General features: G+C 33.6%; 1 protein-coding gene across 1 annotated transcript in view; it reads left to right on the top strand.

Annotated features, from left to right (window-relative positions):
• su(f) (cleavage stimulation factor subunit su(f)) overlaps positions 1-20520 on the top strand; it is a 28599-nt gene that overhangs the window by 1022 nt on the left and 7057 nt on the right. Inside the window, exons 3-9 of the mRNA XM_023170841.2 lie at positions 7590-7622; positions 10042-10139; positions 10243-10471; positions 10547-10705; positions 11345-11536; positions 13900-14091; positions 14297-14613. Of these exons, the coding sequence (XP_023026609.1) occupies positions 7590-7622; positions 10042-10139; positions 10243-10471; positions 10547-10705; positions 11345-11536; positions 13900-14091; positions 14297-14613 (1220 nt within the window). The remainder of the gene's footprint in view (positions 1-7589; positions 7623-10041; positions 10140-10242; positions 10472-10546; positions 10706-11344; positions 11537-13899; positions 14092-14296; positions 14614-20520) is intronic.

Here is a 20520-nt window from a genome sequence, read left to right as displayed (position 1 = left end):
TCATTAATATTTATCTGACCTGTTGTTAATATTTATCTAACCTGTTGGGGGACATCTGTTTGCAACCTAAACAAATGATATAGTCTGCTGGGTGATTGGCAGAATATACTATTCTGAATGAAAGTTGAAACAAATATATTGAACTATAAGCAACACGAATATACCGTACTACTTATATAAATTGTAAGTTGCCAAATGTTTTGTTCTTGGCGTCTGGGTTTATCAAGTTGCCTTGAAATGAAACCTGCAATGAAAGACGAAAGTCAGAGCACTAATCTCATTCGGTGGTTGATGATGAGGTTTGGCATTGCAAATGCCTGTGATATTTCTAGATTGTTGATCCCATAGATCAGGGGTTCCCAACCTTTTTGAACCTGCGTATCACTTGACTTTTTGAGAAATATTGGCATACCACCAGACCTAAATATTTTAATAAACATATAATATTTAATGAAAAGAGAAATGAAAATTTCTGTTTTTTACTCTTCTAAAAGTGTTCAAAGGCTTTTTTAATTTAATTCCTGGGAAAACTTAATATTTAATGGTTAGATATTTGTTTATTTATAACATGCCTATAATAAAGGAGGGATAAAAAGATTAAAATGGTATTAATTTACAGTTTTATTTATTACCCATAGGTCTAAAAACATAAATAAAAAATTATTAAAAACTCAGCAAAAAATGAATCATCATACAAAATATACTTTTATAGTCTTCAGTGCGAAACTTGTTGTTTGCCTGTGATTAAGATATCAACATTAGGAGTAATGGAACTTATCTTTACTCTTAAGTTCTCTTCAACACTTATTCTGCTTCTATATTTATTTTTTATGTACAAGGGTTCAGAAAATCCACTCTCACACAAGTAACTCGTAACAAATGGAATAAAAAATAGCAGAGCTTGCCGGAAGAGCAAAGGGTACTCCAGAAATTAGTTAAAGATTTCTCTTTAAAATAATATTTCATCGCTGTGAAAGCTGTTGAGTTTGTCGGCTAGGTAAGCCAATCTTGACGTCCATTCTTCATTAGCAAACAATTTTTTCATGTCATTATTTTTTCACTGAAAAACATGAACTCTTCTGATCTCAGTTCAAAGAGATGGTTAAAAATTTTCCCACGAGATAACCATCTCACTTTTGCATGTAGGAGTAAAGTTTTGAATTTGCCAACCAATTCTTCACACATCAAGGAGAATAATCTTGTGTTTAGAGCCCTAGCCTTTATGAACTTACTAACTTTCACAGCATCTGATAGAACAGTTAAGATTTTTCGGCATACCTTTAGCAGCTAATGCTTCTTGATGGATGACACAATGCGTACTTTTACATTCAGGAACAACTCTCTTCATTTTTGCTGTTTGCTGTAGCCCTGTCAATATTCTTGACATAGCTTTTACCCCATCTGTACACAAGCCAATACACTTGGACTAGGGAATGCCTACTTTGAGCACATATTAATCAATTACCTTAAAAATGAGTTCCGCTGTTGTGTTTGATTCAAGTGGTTTGCAGAAAAAAACTCTTCTATCACCACTTCATTATAATCAAATCACACGAACACAATTAGCTGCACTATATTTGTAACACCAGTGCTTTCGTCAAGTGCATTCTTGGAGTTTTAAAGTCACTTGTTCTCAATATTAACAGACATATCGTCAATTCGTCTTTTTACTGTGTTATTTGACAGTGGTATTTTTTTAATTTCTTTGGCTGCCTTTTCTCCTTTTCTTGAACTATATCCACAGCGGCCGGCAGTAAAAGCGTCTCACCTATTATGTAAGGCTTTCTATCTTTTGCAATTCTTAAACTAGCAAGATATGACGCTTTTATCAAGTTAGTATCAGTATTGACAAACTTCATCAAACATTGGGTTTCTTTCTTCAAAAAATCAGATTTTCTTTCAAAAAATTCAATGGGCTTACCAATCAAATCAAGGTGCTTAGTATTTTGGTGTCGCATCAGTAAAGAAGGCTTCATGGATTGGTTCGAAAGTGTTTCAAGACATTTAATACATTGAGGAATAGGAATGTCACTGGTTTCAGTTCCTGGCTTCAGTATAAAACGGAACTGTAAGTAGCTTTCATCGTATTTACGATTGGCCGGTAATTTAGGTTTTTTAGCACGATCCTTTGAAGTAGAAGAGGACGTCAGAAATCGTTTTATAGTTCAGTTTTCTTATACGAAATCAGAATTAATAATTACAACACCCACAACGAACCTGTAATGCCAAGTGAAAGTAAAAGACAATCCTTTTAAAGACCCACAGGTAAAAAATGAGACACTCTTTATTTAGCAATTGTACTATCTGGGGATTCCTAGGTAAAATTCCTAAAGTGTTTTATTGTTTTATTACCTAGGAATTATAAATTCCAATGTAATAAAAAAACAAAGCGTTTTCTAGCGAGCGGTGAGCTGAGTCATGTTTGCCATTAACAGCATGTTGCTCACATAACTCGAACGTACCACCTGAAACGTTCCCATGTACCACTGGTGGTACGCGTACCATCGGTTGGGAACCACTGCCATAGATGACATCTTAGTGAGGAGATTGAGCATCAATGATTGCACTCATGATTCAGGGTAGCACCACCAATGACAGCTATGGTGGGTTAAAACAACGCTGTATTGTGTTGGATTAGAATGCTTTGTTTTTAAGGTCTTGTGTTATCAATAAGTTGACGGATGTAGCCGTTACTACCACATAGTAGCGGCTACATGGTATGTTTTTATACAAATTGTATTTGTAACTAATGTCCTGCAGTTTCGTTCTATAAGAACATTTTCAAATGAATACAATAAACTGAAATAATTAACAATGTTAACCCTTATATGTCTATACACCACTGTAGGTAATAACAGGCGGTCCTTAACTGAGTATCTTTTTTTTGTTTACCTGTGACAATGTGGGTAGGCTAATCTAAAACCTGATGAGTAGACCAAGTCGATTTGATCATTTAGTAGGTTACTTCCTGATTGCTTATGCTTATCAATTTCGGAGGATTCCAAATTATTGAGTTTCCAATGCTTACTTGCATAGTGCAAAATTTCCGTATCGTTTAGATTCCGTAACTTGTGGTTGCTTCCAAGAAATGGTTTGAAAACGTCGAATCATTTTCACTTCGTCGGTAGGACGAAGAAATTTTGGCCACATTGTCCTGCAAACACTGGGGCTTATTAACTCCAGATTTCTCCATCTTGTCCACTTTATCTTTGGCATTAAAAAGGAAATTAGATAACTTGGCATGTGGCCTGAATGCCATTTCCACATTGTTTTTTCTAAAAAATCCTACTATTGTCTCTGTTCTTTCACCAAAATATGTTAAAGTTGAAGATTTTTTGATTTCTGATTGTTTGTTTGATTGTTTAATCTGTATGTAAATTTGAAGCTTTGATTTTTGACTAACTTTTGGATTGTGTCTGCGTTGAAACTATTATTATGTTCTATCTGTATAATCATTTTAATTTCCCTATCTAGATTGTTAGCAGACAAAGGTAACACAGAATGCTCTGTGTAATATCGAATTGTAGGTTGCTAACTTATGACTGTCGTGATGGAAAGAATCACTTGGGATTGTAATGTCTGTAAAGATCAGTTTTCTGAATACATTGACCTCAAATTTATTATGATTTTGTGTGATGGTCAGGTCTAAGGTCATAATATTAATTTATTTTCAAAAGTAAACATTGAAATGTCAACTTGACATTGTCAAGCAATGTTACTTGGTGTGCCACAGCGCCTCTATTATCTTTTCATTGAGAATTTCGTAGATCGAGTGTTTTTAACAAATTATTTTACATAGGGAAGGGGACACTAATCATAACATATTTTTATAGAATTTTTTCATAGCTTCATTAGTTGGACTGAAAGAATTCAGGGAACCAATCAAACAATCCAAAACACTTCTCTGGCAAGGAGTTGAGCACAAATATTTTTATTGAACCCTTGTGTATAAACCCATTTATATTAATTTTATATCACTACCCTTTCGTTTATTATATTGTGTTCATTATCTCTGAATGATATATGATTTTCCATTAAAATTTTGAAAGAAATGGTCTTTTCCGTGTTTCTCAGATTCTGAAGATTCTGTTCGACAAGTTATTGTCGAAGCTTGGCATTTCAACAGCTTATGATCCTTAGGATTTTTTCAATAATTTGTGGGTATTAATATTGAGCTATTTTTTCTCTATTCCCACAATTTTTGCTTTTTATTCAATTTAGATATAATGGATTCTGCTAGTTTAATGTTAGGCTAGCAAAACTTACCTCATCTCCATTAGAGACAAAGCACAAAGTCATCAAATGGCATGTCAGAATTGACAGGATTTTAAATTATAAATATGACAATGTATTTTGATGTATTTCATCGTATTAAGCATTAAAAATAAAGGTAGCTTTTTATAGGGATACCTATTCCAAAAATTAGTAGTTTTTGAAATATTTGTAATTTAATACTTTTTTATCGACAAAATACTCACTATACGGTTTCTAAATCTGTCAGGTGGCCAAGACGGCGCGGCGTTAGAAAACAATGAATTGGTATGATAATGTCACTACTTGTCATTTGCAAATTGTCAATATTAAATCATGCCTGGACGATTAAATTACACAAGGAATATTTAAATTTATTTATTGTTTATGAAGAATGTGATAAAGTTATTTAAAGGACATGTAATACATTTACAACATGATTTCCAGAAAAATAAAGAAACCATTACCAAATACTGTCAAGAAAATTATAACAACACTTTAAGAATTTTAATAATAATAATAAATGCTTTTATTGAAAGGTTACTCAGTACAAGGGATACTAATCTAACCTAACAAATGGCAGAATTCAACGTCTGCGCATGACGAATCAAGGCAGAAATTGCTCTTCCATCCAACCAGTAAGAGATAACTTATAATAATACACATTGTTTGCTTAATTAAAACTAGAAAGAAGAAAAAAAAAAAAAAAAGGAAAAAAAGGGAGAGAAGCAGAAGAAAAGAGAGGCAATAAACGAATAAATGAAAATTATATGTTCTATGTGTGGAAAATCATGTTACAAATATGATGATAAATTTGATGATTTCTTCATATTTATTGTAAAAACATATGTATAGGTGTCAACTGATAACTGTTATAAAAGAAGAGAACCGGATTGTAGCATGAATCTCTTCAAATTTTTCTTGAAACTAAGTGGTGATAGGGATTTGAATTCAATGGGTAGCCGATTATATAAGTGTGCAATGTTATAAGAAAAAGATCCTCGAAAAAAGAAGTTTTATGTTTAGGTGCAGTCAAGAGATGTTTAAATCTCAAATTTAGATTATGTACATCGGTTCTAAAGGACAGTTTCGTGAATAGGTAGGCAGGTTTCCCAGTGGATATGACCTTATGGAATAAACTAGCAGAATGTAGTGTGCGCCTAGCATCCATGTTCAGCCACCCGAGTTGTTTCAAGTATTGAGACACATGCTCACGTCTCCTTACGCCCGTGACGAGTCTTATGCACGAATTCTGCAGTTTTTGAAGTCTCTGCCTGTCAGATTTCAAGAGTCCTGGACCATAAACAGTATCAGCATAGTTTGCATGAGATAGTACCAGTGCGTCGCAGAGTAATATTTTATTTGTTTTGTTCAAAAGATTTTTATTCGAGTATACTAATTTTAGATTCATATAACCCTTCATAAGAATCTGAGAAACATGCGTAGTGAAACGCAGAGAATTATCGAGATAAAGGCCTAAATTATTCGTGACGTCACTTTTTGGTAATTGAACCCCATCGATGGAAATGTTAATCAACTCGGTGCAACGATTCTTTGCATTTGGCCTACCGAAGAGCATGACACAAGATTTAGTTGGGTTTACAGAGAGACAATATTTACTTGATTCAGTTATCAGAGAGTGCAGATCATGACTCATTTGTTCTAGCGCAATATTGAGTAAGTTTTCATCGAATTGTAAATACAACTGTGTATCGTCGGCGTAACAATGCATTGGATGGATTGGATCCATAAGAGGCAATGTGCAGAAAAATTGAATAGTTATCAAAGAAAATATTGAAATACAATGAATAGATACAAAAATATTATTTTAATAAATGTTCAGGTTTATGCCACTGAAGTTCTAGACTTTTCTCGCACCTACTTAGTAATTCTTCGTGGGTGGCGTTTCAGATGGTTCATTACATTTCATTTGATTTTTTTTCTTTGACCACCCTGTATTAATAATTATCGAAATTTCGAAGATCGGAAATTTCGGTTTTGCAAAACACTTGGTAAATTGGTTTGGTAGTTTTTTGGCTGGTCGTTCACAACAGGTTAAAATTGGTGGATGCAAATCGAGTGATATATTAGTAATATCTGTAGTGCCACAAGGTTCACATTGTTCACCACTGTTATTTAATATTTTTGTGAATGACGTAGGATGCTGTTTTGAGAACAGTGAATTTTTAATGTTTGCAGATGACCTGAAGCTTTTCAGACCGATAAAGTCTTACAATGACCAAATTCTCCTTCAAGATGATCTAAATAAAGTTTATGAATGGTGTGTTACAAATAACTTATTTCTTAATGTAAATAAATGCCATTTTATTACTTTCTCAAGAGTTTGTAGGAAATTCGATACATCATACAACATAAATGGTCAGCACTTAGAATACACTTCCTCCATAAAAGATTTGGGGGTCATTTTTGACGAACAACTCAAATTTGTAAACCATATTAACCAAGTGAGTGTGAAATCATCCAAAACACTGGGTCTTATTTTACGTCATTGTTCAGGATTTTCCATTGAAGCATTAAAAAGGATCTATTTAGCTCTAGTGGTGTCTAAGTTAGAATATGCATGTATCATTTGGTCTCCATTTTACAATGTGCATTGTGTGTCTATTAAGAGTGCAAAACAATATTTTGAGATTTTGTTCTTTCAAGTTGGGTCTTCAAATACAGTACCATGACTATTCGGGTATATTACAAGAAATGGAGCTGAAACTATTGCAAACCAGATGAATTCATGCAGATCTATGCTATGCATTCAAGCTGCTCAATGGACGAATAACTTGTCCTGAATTACTTGAATCTGTCAACATTCATGTTCTGAACAGGAATCTTAGACACAGCCATTTATTTCATATACCCTTCCATCATACAAATTATGGCAAACATACACCCTTGGAAAGAACCCTAAAGTTAGTAGATGACAAAAACATCAGTATTTTTGGTGTCTCTTATGGTCGTTTTAAACAATCATTGAATAATTTAAGTTGGTAATTGTTTACATAAGGTAGTAACAAGTTTAATTTTAATTCTATATCCTATAGTATTTTATAATGTTATATAGTTGTGTGCTGCAGAAACATTCCGTAGCGTTTTAGTTTATATTTTACATTTTTATATTGTACTTTTTTTTTCTGTGAAATTTTTACACTGTAATGGGGTTTATCCCGTATAAATAAATAAAATAAATAAATTTCACATAAAGTCTATTACATTTGGTTTCTATTACATTTGGTTCCCCTCTACAAGGAACCCGACCAAAATATACATGTGTATACATAATGTGGTCAAATGAAATATCTATCTATTTATTCTTTTTTTTTCAGATGAAATCAAGAAATTTTGAGAAGGTTGAGAAGGTATGGAATCATTCTTGTGTAAAAGATGTTTTTTCAAATAAATATCCAATAAAATTTTCTACATGCAGAAATCATGATTTTCTTACTTTTCACTGTTGTGTTTAAAAATCGGGAGGACACTTTTTTGAACCACTGCTAAAAAATCGTAATCACCATAGGTATAGGCAAGTAAGCAAATAATTCTCAATTGGTCTATGTGAAAGATATTCGTTTCACTTTGGTTGATTTTAGATGTGCTGTGAACATCATTGAATCTTGAGACATGTAGATGCAATTGTCTTGTCCGATGATATATAGGTATATTTCATATTAAAAGTGTATTTGTAGGTGGTATGAAAGGTCTCTTTCTGATTTAATTTTACCTCATGAAAATTGTTTGAAAAGAAATTTCAGTGTTAATAACATTTGCTAAAGACTGGATGAACATTGTGTGTTTTATTTTTTAAACCTACATCCATTCCTATTTCCTTTTCTGTAATCTTACCTTGGTCTTTCAAATAAATGACTAAATTATTCATTTGTAGTTTTATATCTTCTTTGAATGTTTTTCTAGTCTTTACCCAATGTTCGAATCTGAAAGAAAATATATTTGATTAGGAAATGAAAATTGAGTGGAACGTTTAAAAGAAGGAAACAATGTTTTAAAATATCAAGATTTACTTAATTTCACTTCAAAATATCTGTTATTCTTGATCATGCAACAGTGGTTATGATTTTTTGTGTTTGAAAATAGTTGATGTTTTTGCAGGACTTTGAGAAGTCTTGTTGCGGTCACATATAAGTGGACTGTTGAAAAAATAAGGTGAATGTTCAAAATTTCGCGGGCTACGTACATTCCATTAGCGACTTTTTGATTTTTTTATGTTAGTACACTCGTCTCGAACATATGTTCATAGTTTCAGCTTTTAGTACGCTTAGTTTGTTGGTGAGAAGCTTGAAAGTTGAAGTGTTTTGCGTGTTCGGCAATTTTCAGCTATCGAAAAAAATTGATCAAAGAATTTGCGTCAAATTTTGTCTGAAAAATGGAATGAAGTGGTCAAAAACACTTGAAATGTTGACAGTGGTATATGGTGATTGTACTCTGAGTCAGAAAGATGACTACGAGTAGTACAAGCTTTTCACAGAAGGTCAACAACCGATGAAAATTTTGAGAAAGCGAAGAAAATTGTTATGGAGAATACTCGAGTCACTATTGAAGAAGTTGCTGAGGAGGTCGGCATATCGGTTGGCTCATGCCATGCAATTTTTTCGGAAATTTTGGACATGAAGCGTGTGACAGTGAAGTTCGTTTCAAAATTGCTGAATTTTGACCTAAAAAACCATCGCATTAGCATCGCTCAGGAATTGTTGAATGACGTCAACGACGATCCAGATTTGCCTTAAAGGATTATAACTGGTGATGAATCATGGGTATATGGTTATGATATCGAAACCAAAGTTCCAATGGAAGAGCTCAGGACAGCCAAGACCAAACAAAGCATGCCAAGTTCGATCAAATTTCAAGGTTTTGCCCACTGTTTTTTTTAGTTACCGTGGCGTAGTGTATCAGGAATTCTTGCCACATGGTCATATGGTCAATAAGGAGTAGTATCTTGTTTTTAAGAAATATTCAAAGGAATCTATGATTTTTTTGTGGAAAAACAATTGATGGCTTTCGCATCACGATAATGCATCTGCTCACTCGTCACTTATATTGTTCGTAATTTTTTGCCCAAAAAAAACACCGTAATCATGCCTCAGCCACCGTATTCATCAGATTTGTCTCCGTTCGACTTTTTCCTGTTCCCGAAAATAAAGAGACCCATGAGGAGATGAAAATCGAATCGCTGAGAGAGCTCAAGGACATATCAGAACTGCTTCAAGGATTGGAAAAAACTCTGGCGCAAGTTTATTATACTCGAGAGGGCCTACTTTGAAGGAGACAAAATAGAAATTCATTGATAAATAAATAACGTATTCAAAAAGACTATTGTGATTTTCACCAAACAATTTTACAAAAACGCAACACGTGTTTCGCTATACGGGCGCTCGAAGAAGCCATTGTATGGCGAAACACGTGTTCCGTTTTTGTAAAATTGCTTAGTGAAAATCTCATAATAAAGTGTTTTTTGAATACGTTAGTTATGGATTTTCATCAAGTATCGTCCAATTCCATCATATAGAATAAATATTTTACCTTATTTTTTGAACAGACAGCGACTGGAATGTATCTTGGAAGTTTATTTTCGTGTAGTAGCTTGAGCATTTCAGTTTGTGGTGAAAAAGTATCAATTGAACACATACTTGATGAATTATTTGTTAGTAATTAAAATCTATCATTTTTGGAATATTTTTCTTTGTTTTAAACGCAAAAACCAATTACTCATTTTCTTAAAAAGAACTTCGATATATTATATATGTAATACAAATTTGTTGACAGCTATTTCAAAGATGCTTAATGAAGATTCTGAATATCGAATTGTGGAAGTTGTATCTTACTTATGTTAAAGAAACTAAAGCTTCTCTGCCAACGTACAAGTAAGTATGGCAAGTGTATAATTTGGTTGAAGGTAACTTTTTGAGATCCTCTTTGTTTTTAAGAAATATTCAAACACTATTCAAAGGCATCTATGATTTTTAGAGAAAAGATGGCTCAGGCTTATGATTTTGCGCTAGATCGTATAGGAATGGATATCCACTCCTACTCTATATGGAATGATTATGTAAACTTTTTGAAAGGAGTAGAAGCTGTTGGTTCATACGCAGAAAATCAAAAAATATCAGCAGTTCGAAAAGTTTATCAGAGAGGTATAATTACCCCAATGACAGGCATGGAGACGTTTTGGAAAGATTATATTGCGTTTGAACAGGTATGATGAGTTAATTATCTTTCCAAAGTGTTTACATAAACGGTATTAGAAATCAATATAAAAATGAGTTTTCAGAATATTAATGCTATTATTGCTGAAAAAATGAGCATTGAACGAAGCAGGGATTACATGAATGCTAGAAGGGTTGCGAAAGAACTAGAAGTACAGATACGCGGTATAAATAGAAATGCACCAAGTATTCCTCCTGGTGGTGCTCAAGAAGAAAGAAAACAGGTAAATAGTTGGTATTCAGGATATCTCAAAAAATGTATATCTATCCCAATAAATTATGTTTATATTTAAAAATATATAAAAACATTAAAAATTCAAGGAATCTAGTTGAATTAAAAATTATTCAAATATGTGTTTGGATTAGTCAGTCCTACTGTGAATGTATGTGATTTAAAGACGAAATAAACCAGGAATCAAAAGTTTCAAGTCAAGATTTTTATTTTATATCTTTTCAAATTATTTCCAATATCAGAATCGTCTTTTTTATAAATATGGCAATGAAAAGTTATTTAAACATACCAAGTGATCAAAATTAACTAATAACAACCGAGTGAAAAAAAATGAACTAAAAGTATTTAGTAAATTATTATGTAGGTAGTTTAAAACTACTAAAATAAATTGTTTGTTGATATTTGAAACCAATAGATAAATGAAATAATGATAAATTCATATCTATCTAGGTGGTTTTATAGTTATTGTTGATTTTATTGTGGAATTTAATGAACTATTTCAAGATGATAGAAGACAATTTGTAGTAATAAACATGAATATAGATTATTCATAAAGATGATTTGTTGTGCTTTCAAAAATGAATTTCGATATATTGTTCAGTTCCTATATTTAAGAATGTCTGTTCTGCAGGTCGAGCTTTGGCAAAAATACATTGCATGGGAAAAAAGTAATCCTTTGCGTACAGAAGACACAGCCTTGCTCACTAAAAGAGTAGTATTTGCTCTTGAGCAGTGCTTATTATGTCTTGGACATCACCCAGACATATGGTATCAAGCTGCACAGTTCTTAGAATACAGTTGCAAAATTTTAGCTGAAAAGGGGGTAAGTCAATAAATGCAAAATGTTTTTAACTTTTGAATTGACCTGAAATGAAAGGTTTGGTGCTGTGATGTGGAAAGTATTTCAACTCACCTACTGTCATTCCATATTACGGAAGCGCAGAACGGCCACATATTTTTATTATTTGTTTCTTGAAAATTACGACTTTGAATCTCGAAATTTCGACTTTGATCTCGAAATTTCGACTTTTATCTGGAAATTTCGACATTTATCGCGAAATTTCGACTTTTATCTCGAAATTTCGACACTTATCTCGAAATTTCGACTTTTATCTCGAAATTTCGACTTTGATCTCGAAATTTCGACATTTATTTCGAAATTTCGACTTTTATCTCGAAATATCGACTTTGATCTCGAAATTTCGACTTTTATCTCGAAATTTTGGGTATTGAAGTCGTAATTTCCCAGAAACAAATAATAAAAATATGTGGCCCTTCTGCGCTTTCGTACCATATAAAGTGTGTTTCTGGATTGATATTACAATAAATGCGACAGTCCAAAATTTTTGATTGCTGGAAGGTATTTTGAATGAATATATTGTGCATAGAGTAATGATATTACATTCTGTGAATTCTACTTGTTAGTGAATACAATTCATTTTGTTTAACATAAATAATATAAGTAGATGAATCTTTTTGGAATTCAGTCCAGAGCCATAATTTCTCAACTTGAAAAAGTGAGTGTGCTTTAGACCACACACATATAGTATGCATTCCATTTGAAACGAGTCACCCTGAATAACTTTTGGTACAATGATTTTCAGGAAATGTTGAAAAAATACGTCAACAATACTATACAGGGGGACACATTTTGACATATTCACATTTGATGTTACTTCCCCTATTGCACCCCCAGAGCATGTAACCAATTTTTTTAAACGGATCACCCTATATTGTTTCGCATTATTAGATGCTCCATGTTGGGCAGATTTCAACAAAGTATAAAACATATGGTCTGAAGCTTATGGTTCGGGAGCTGCAAATTATTTGAGTTGAAAACGAGCCACCTTGAATAACTTTTGGAACAATGATTTTCAGGAAAAATAAAAAATACCTCAACAATAGTATACATGGAGACACATTTTGACATATTCATATTTGATCTTACTTTCCCTGTCGCACCTCTCGAGCATGTCACCATGTTTTTTTTAAATAGATCAATTGTTTTGCATTATCAGATGTTCCATGATGAACAGATTTCAACAAAGTAGAATACATTATGGCCTAAAGCTCATAGTTTGGAAGCTAAAAATTATCTGAGATGAAACCAAGCCACCCTGAATGAACTTCTGTACAACCTGTTACCTAGGTTTCATAGGTGTATTAAAAAAAAGTATTATTTTACCTAGTTAAGTTTGAATTCTATATTATCTTCATTTTGTAATTGTCTCATGGTGCATCACTTCATTATGCAGCTCCAGTGCGACAATTTTTGGATGATAATTTTACTGATCGCTGGATTGGCAGAAGAGGTCCTACAGAATGACCACTAAGGTCTCCGGACCTCACTCATGTAGATTTCTTTCTATGGGGTCATTTGAAGTTTAAAGTGTATGAGATAGAATCAACAACGTTAGAAGATTTGAGAGAGAATATCATGAGGCATTGTAGAGAAATAACTCCCGAGATTCTCAATCATGTGAGGGTGGAAACTCGTTTGTATGAAATTTGGTGGAAACGTTTTTTGTACATTTACTATGGAACATTTTTTTCTTCTCATTGTCCTGTCATCAGATTTTGATTCAAGAATTGATAAAAAATCTCTTTATCTGATTTATTGCCTCCATTTGTCTGTAGACGAATATTTCAAAATGTGGCCTCCTTTATAATTGTTGAACTTTTTTTTTTTTCCTACAAATCATTGTTTCAAAAGTTATTCAGGGTGGCTCGTTTTCAACTCAAATAATTTGGTGCTCTCGAACCATAATCTTCAAACCATATGTTTTATACTTTGTTGAAATCTGCTCATCATGGAGCATCTGATAATGCGAAACAATATAGAGTGATCCATTTATAGTAGTATTTGTTTACTTTGTATACTTTGACTTTGAGTATGGCCATTCGCCAGCTTACTCCTCAAGTCAAGCTCTCGTAAAGAAGTTCTACTTCAACAATTATTTTCAGTTGTATTTGGAATCGTCATGATCAAAAATAATACATTATCTAAGTTGGTTTTCAACTTCACTATCAAGGCAACTTGTTTCTCAATTTTTGGAAATATTTCAACATTCATTTTTCACTTTTTCGAAATAAAATTGAAAAAATTTTATTCTATCACATCTCTTACAGTATCAGTCTTTTAACATATTGTCAAAACTACAAAACTTTTTAAATGATTTATTTTAGGATGTGAATGCCTCAAAATTGTTCAGTGAAGAGGCAGCTAATATGTTCGAAAGAGCCACCAGCACTTTATTGAGTAAAAATATGCTGTTATACTTTGCTTATGCAGACTACGAGGAAGGAAGACTGAAATATGAAAAAGTACACCAAATTTATTCTAAATATTTGGAAATCAAGGATATCGATCCTACACTGGTAATTATAAATTCATATACTTTTAACAATGTTACCTGAACTACATGAGTCCTCATCATAAAAACCCTTTTTGAAGATACCTGAAATGTTCAAAAATATTCAAAATACCTTTGAAAACTAGTATGCAAACACAATACATATTGTCGCATTGTTGATTTACTCATTTATTAGAAACCTATTTAAATTTGAAATTGGAATATTCTAGGCATACATTCAGTACATGAAGTTTGCAAGACGAGCAGAAGGAATCAAATCAGCCAGAGCAGTCTTTAAAAAGGCCAGAGAAGACAACCGTTCCAAATACCATTTGTTTGTCTGCGCCGCTCTTATGGAGTACTACTGCAGTAAAGACAAAAACATTGCTTTTAGGATTTTCGAACTTGGACTGAAAAAATTTGGAGCTATTCCTGAGTATATTACTTGCTATATAGACTATTTGTCTCACTTGAATGAAGATAACAATACGAGGGTTTTGTTTGAAAGAGTTCTATCATCCGGAAGTTTAGAACCAGAAAAGTCTGTGTAAGTCTCTTTACCGAATTATTTTTCAGTTTTTTTCATACTCATTTGAGTTTGACCAAAGTAAGCGTGGTAGTTTTTTTGATTTATCATAGGATTTCGACTGTTTAGATCATGGGATACTATGGCAAAGACTTCAGCATTATGGAAATTGAGATTGTAATGTCAGCTGGTTAGAATCGTCTAAGCCAGCTCCAGAGAACTGATCTGGATCTATCTTGTTTCTCTTATACTTTAATGTTCTCAATGTCAACGATATTTTCATCTCTTTTCTTGCTCTACTGTCTCTAGCCAAATTAATCAAAGACGCACGTCCCTGCTGGCGAGTAGCGGAAGTAAGCACTCGAAATAATTGCGACGAGAATAAAGTTCAGCATTTCTTATTGAATGCTCACATTCGCCTGTTCATCACTTTGCAACGCTGACAAGGGTTCAAATACGAAAATGATGTGCAAATTTTCACTTATTTTAGGTTTCTCTTGTTTGCAGTTAAGTTTGTGATTCCACAGAATGTAGCTTTGTGAAAAAAGATGAAATGTCTATTTTGTATCAGAATAGGTTTGTGAAATTAGTATATTTGATGCATTTTATGCTTGGTCATACTTCTAGATAGTTATTTATGTAAAGAGTTACGAAAAAGTTTAATTTTGTGTAACGAGCGCGAGTAGCGCAAGTTACAAAAAATGAAATCCTATCGTGTTACGTACAAGATTTTTTCTAATTTCATTAAAACAGTTTTTTCATTATTTTTCAATGATAAAGTATTGAATCTACAAGAGTAGATGAACAACACCGATTCTGGCTCAAACGGGAGTGGGGGAAACGTCGTCGACCCAGGATGGAACGAGTATCGTAGCGATTTAAGCGTGGACCCCCTTGCCCTCGGCCCCTTAGGGACTCCGCATCACCGCTCAGGCGCTCTTGCGACTCTTCCTCACCCCGGGCCCCCTTGTCACGTTCCAGTCACGTGATTTTAATTAAAAAAAGTTTATAGTTATGAGATTCGAACCTGGATCGTCCGCGTGGTAGACATTGTCCTTAGCATCTACACCAACGTAAGATATTGAAGTTAACTGCGAATGTTGGGTATTTACAGCGTTAGTTTTATCGGGACCGAAATTGACTCATTCATTATACTCGACAGCATTTTTTTTTATTTCCGTAGAATGTAATCATCATTATCATATTGAAGATAGGAAAATATACTTAGATTTGGGAAATAATTAATATTTCATATAAAAATATGTATGTGTGTGTAAGAGCCCCCATGGTGTTCCGTATGAATTTACGTGGCGTTGCGTATAGGATTTTGAGAGATTCATTTGAATAATTTATCGTACGGAATTGTTTTCATGTCCTGTTATCAGTAACCACACAAAGATAAGCGCTCGATTCATCGATACAAAAGTATATGAAAACAATAAAAGTTATAGAACACACAGAGTCATCTATGAGTCACTAACTGAACTATCTATTGGTTGAAGAAAGACACTGTAAACACTAGACTCGTAAGACTGCATCTGTCAAATGTCAATACATGCCAGCATGGCAGGTTCGGCGTTGCCGGTTGTAAAATTTATCGTTGTTTATGGGGCAATGTTGCGTTGCCTGTTTTGTAATTAATCGTGAACGACTCGATGAAAATTGGAAGCGCGAAAGTGATATATTAATAATAATGAATCAGATTTAAGAAAAAATATTACAGAATAATGAGGCTGTATCGTTTCAAAGTGCGATCCCTCAATGTTACAAGGTATCTCAAAATACATCATTGAAAACAAACATGGCGTCGAAGTGTACAGGGTGCGTCAAAATACATCATTTAAGAAAAAACATAACAGTTCCACGAGGCGGCAAGTTTTCAACGTGCGTTCCCTCAATGTGTACAAGGTATCTCAAAATACATCATTGAAAAACAAATATGACGTCGAAGTGTACAGGGTGCGTCAAAATATATCATTTAAGGAAAAAAACATGTCGATTTAAAATATGATATTAATGTGTATACAGGGCGTTTCAAAATACATCATTTAAAAAAAACATGTCGATTCAACAGAAGTCTAGCGTTCCAACATGTCGGAAGTCTCGTATCTTTGTTAACCTAGTTAGCATCATCAGGAGAAGAAGGAGATGACACCAAAAGTGTCGAGGAGTTACGTATTGAGGAGTTAACGTTTGAAAATGGGAAAAGCGAGCGTTTTACAAACGTTTCGACTGTTTTTCGTGCCACCGTTTTGCGTGCGACCGTTTTACGTGCGTTTTCGATCGTTTTTCGTGCGTTTTCGATCGTTTTTCGTGCGTTTTCGATCGTTTTTCGTGCGTTTTCGATCGTTTTCCGTGCGTTTTCGACCGTTTTTCGTGCGTTTATTCGTTATCGTTTCATCGTTATTGTCGTAACGGTTTTTCGTGTTTCAATATGACAGTTATTTATCATTTAACGCGTTCCGCTAACCAAGTAAGCATCATCAGGAAATGACTAAAGTCCATGCTTTGTCATATGAAGATTCATTTTGCGAATTTTCAGACTCTTGAACGGAACCTTGTGGAACACTCAACCTAACTTCTGTTACAGAGTAGTGTCGGCCAGCTAATCAGAATGGAGAAATCAAATATCGCTCGATTGATTGTGCTAGATGAAATTGCACTGGAGAATGTGGGTCGAATAATAATAATAATAGTGATAAAACATTGAAACCTTGAAAGTGACGTAGTCAGCGTGGGAGGTGATGGTGTGTGTGATAATTTGTGGAAAGTAATGAGTTATTACAAGAAATAATAGCACACCTGTCAGAAGGGCTCTAACTTGTATATTCGCTAATAATGATCGGATCGTCGCGTACAGCACGTCAAATGAAAGGATAAGAAATGCGGAAGTCAACGACGAAGAAAAATCGAAGATGGCGCAACATGTCATAAGGGCACTAAGCCAAATCTTTGTTAATGATAGTTGAATCTCAACGTGTAGTACATCAAATGGAAGGGAAACGAATACAGAGTGTACCGACAGAGAAAAACAAAGATGGTGTAATGAATATAATATCCAACGCCTAATGTGAAATAGCATAGGAAGAATTGCAAATTCAACAAAAATCATAGAAAAAACTTGGAATTGAAAAGTGTTGGGTTATGAACAACTATAAGTTTATTCCAATTGCAGAAGCTTGATGCAAAACGCAGAATTTATTGACAAAGAAAATGAAAAAATCATTGTATACTGAATCATATGATATATTTGGATTCCTTAGGGTGAGAAGGATTCGAATCCATCAAAAAACGACCACTTCCGGTAGTCCGATTCCGATGATTTTGACATCAATGCATTCTTTTAGATGTCAAAAAACATAATTAATCATTTTACGAAGTCAAAAGGACCGTATAATCTATTTTCATTATTCTAGCAGCAACAGACCGGTGTGGGTTCTCATTTCAAATGATTTCATTTGTAGATTATGAAAAGTATAATATACAGTATAAATTGACATGTTTTTTTCCTTAAATGATATATTTTGACGCACCCTGTATACTTCGACGTCATATTTGTTTTTCAATGATGTATTTTGAGATACCTTGTACACATTGAGGGATCGCACGTTGAAAACTTACAGCCTCGTGGAACTGTTATGTTTTTTCTTAAATAATGTATTTTGACGCACCCTGTACACTTCGATGCCATGTTTGTTTTCAATGATGTATTTTGAGTTACCTTGTAACATTGAGGGATCACACTTTGAAACGATACAGCCTCATTATTCTGTAATGTTTTTTCTTAAATCTGATTCATTATTATTAATATATCACTTTCGCGCTTCCAATTTTCATCGAGTCGTTCACTATTAATTACAAAACCGGCAACGCTACATTGCCCCATAAACAACGATAAATTTTACAACCGGCAACGCCGAACCTGCCATGCTGGCATGTATTGACATTTGACAGATGCAGTCTTACGAGTCTAGTGTTTACAGTGTCCTTCTTCAACCAATAGATAGTTCAGCTAGTGACTCATAGATGACTCTGTGTGTTCTATAACTTTTTATTGTTTTCATATACTTTTGTATCGATGAATCGAGCGCTTATCTTTGTGTGGTTACTGATAACAGGACATGAAAACAATTCCGTACGATAAATTATTCAAATGAATTTCTCAAAATCCTATACGCAAAGCCACGTAAATTCATACGGAACGCCATGGGGGCTCTTACACACACATACACATCTTTATATGAAATATTAATTATCTCCCAAATCTAAGTATATTTTCCTATCTTCAATATGATAATGACGATTACATTATACGGAAATCAAAAAAAAAATTCTGTCGAGTATAATGAATGAGTCAATTTCGGTCCCAATAAAACTAATACTGTAAATACCCAACATTCGCAGTTAACTACAATATCTTACGTTGGTGTAGAGGCTAAGGACAATGTCTACCACGCGGACGATCCAGGTTCGAATCTCATAACTATAAACTTTTTTTAATTAAAATCACGTGACTGGAACGTGACAAGGGGGCCCGGGGCGAGGAAGAGTCGCAAGAGGGCCTGAGCGGTGATGCGGAGTCCCTAGGGGGCCGAGGGCAAGGGGGTCCACGCTTAAATCGCTACGATACTCGTTCCATCCTGCGTCGATGACGTTTCCCCCCACTCCCGTTTGAGCCAGAATCGGTGTTGTTCATCTACTTCCAGGTATTTTCAGTAATCAAGGATGCTATTCATCACATAGCTTGTCACTTTGGCGTCTTCTATACATTCATTTTGCTCCATTTACTTTGAGTGATTTCATAGAGGCAGAAGAGATAGAGTAATGACTGATCAGAGTTCTGAATGGAAATTTGTTCTTGTGTTGTGTGATTTCCGAGTTGAAGAGTAGGTATGATAAAATCACTGAACCGAGACAAGAATTAGCGAATGGTATAAAAATATAGTTATAACAGGTACATTCGGTAATCATTTACAAAAAATAAAACATGTCATGATAGTTACAAGAAGTGAGGCGTTTTGTTTTCGTTAATTTCATAAATATATTTTTTATATCATTCGGTTATTCTAAGCAAGGTTCAATCATTCTTCCTTACTTTTCAACTTGGAAATCACTCAACACAAGTACAAATTCTGATTCAAGACTAGATCCAGTAATTTTTTTTTTTACATTTCAAAATCACTCGGAACGAGTTGAATAAATTTATAGAAGACGTCAAATCGACAAGTTATGTGATAAACATAATTGTTTAATGGAAATGAACTGTGAGTAATACTCAGAAAGTTTCATTGAAAACAATAAAATATAACGTTGAATGAGCGAAAAGTAAAATAAATCACATTTCTATGAAACATGTATTTTATTTTTATGAAATACAATAAACTATAACACTAAAAAAATTAAATGAAACTTAGAGAATCTTAAAAAGATGGAACACCAATATTTTTGGAAACTTATTCATTATCAATTTCAATAGAAATAAAATAGCAGATAGAAAAAGTGATGATGATCGACTTTATTCATGTGAAGTTGACAAATGGAAAATAAAAATGTGATACTAACTTTCTGAACAAAAGAGTGGAGTTCAACTTATACGAAGAATAAATTAAAATAGGTAACATGTATTTGTGAAGATATAGAAATGACCGAATTGATTAAACGAGATTGGATGGTGTAAAAGTTGAATCTTGTAGAGACCAATTACCCTAACATAAAACTGATATTATTTGCACTTGACGCGTGTTTCGCTAACAGCGATGTTGCCAAACCCTTCTCTGCTCTAATATGGGTTCAGTTTTTACCAGATGGCAGCACTTGACGGGTGAAAATTCATTGAATAAAGAAAACTCGTTTTATAAATTAATCAAACATTATTTCATATTTTATTTTGTGAAGAAGTTAACTATATTCAATCGTACAATGTCGCTA

This window comes from Leptinotarsa decemlineata, unplaced genomic scaffold (assembly GCF_025532065.1).
Source record: "Leptinotarsa decemlineata unplaced genomic scaffold, Ldec_3_MD MMD2_tig00026340_RagTag_RagTag, whole genome shotgun sequence".
Taxonomy (NCBI): Eukaryota; Metazoa; Arthropoda; class Insecta; order Coleoptera; family Chrysomelidae; genus Leptinotarsa; species Leptinotarsa decemlineata.
The sequence above is the reverse complement of the archived record's forward strand: the minus strand, read 5'-3'. Positions and strand labels throughout refer to the sequence as shown.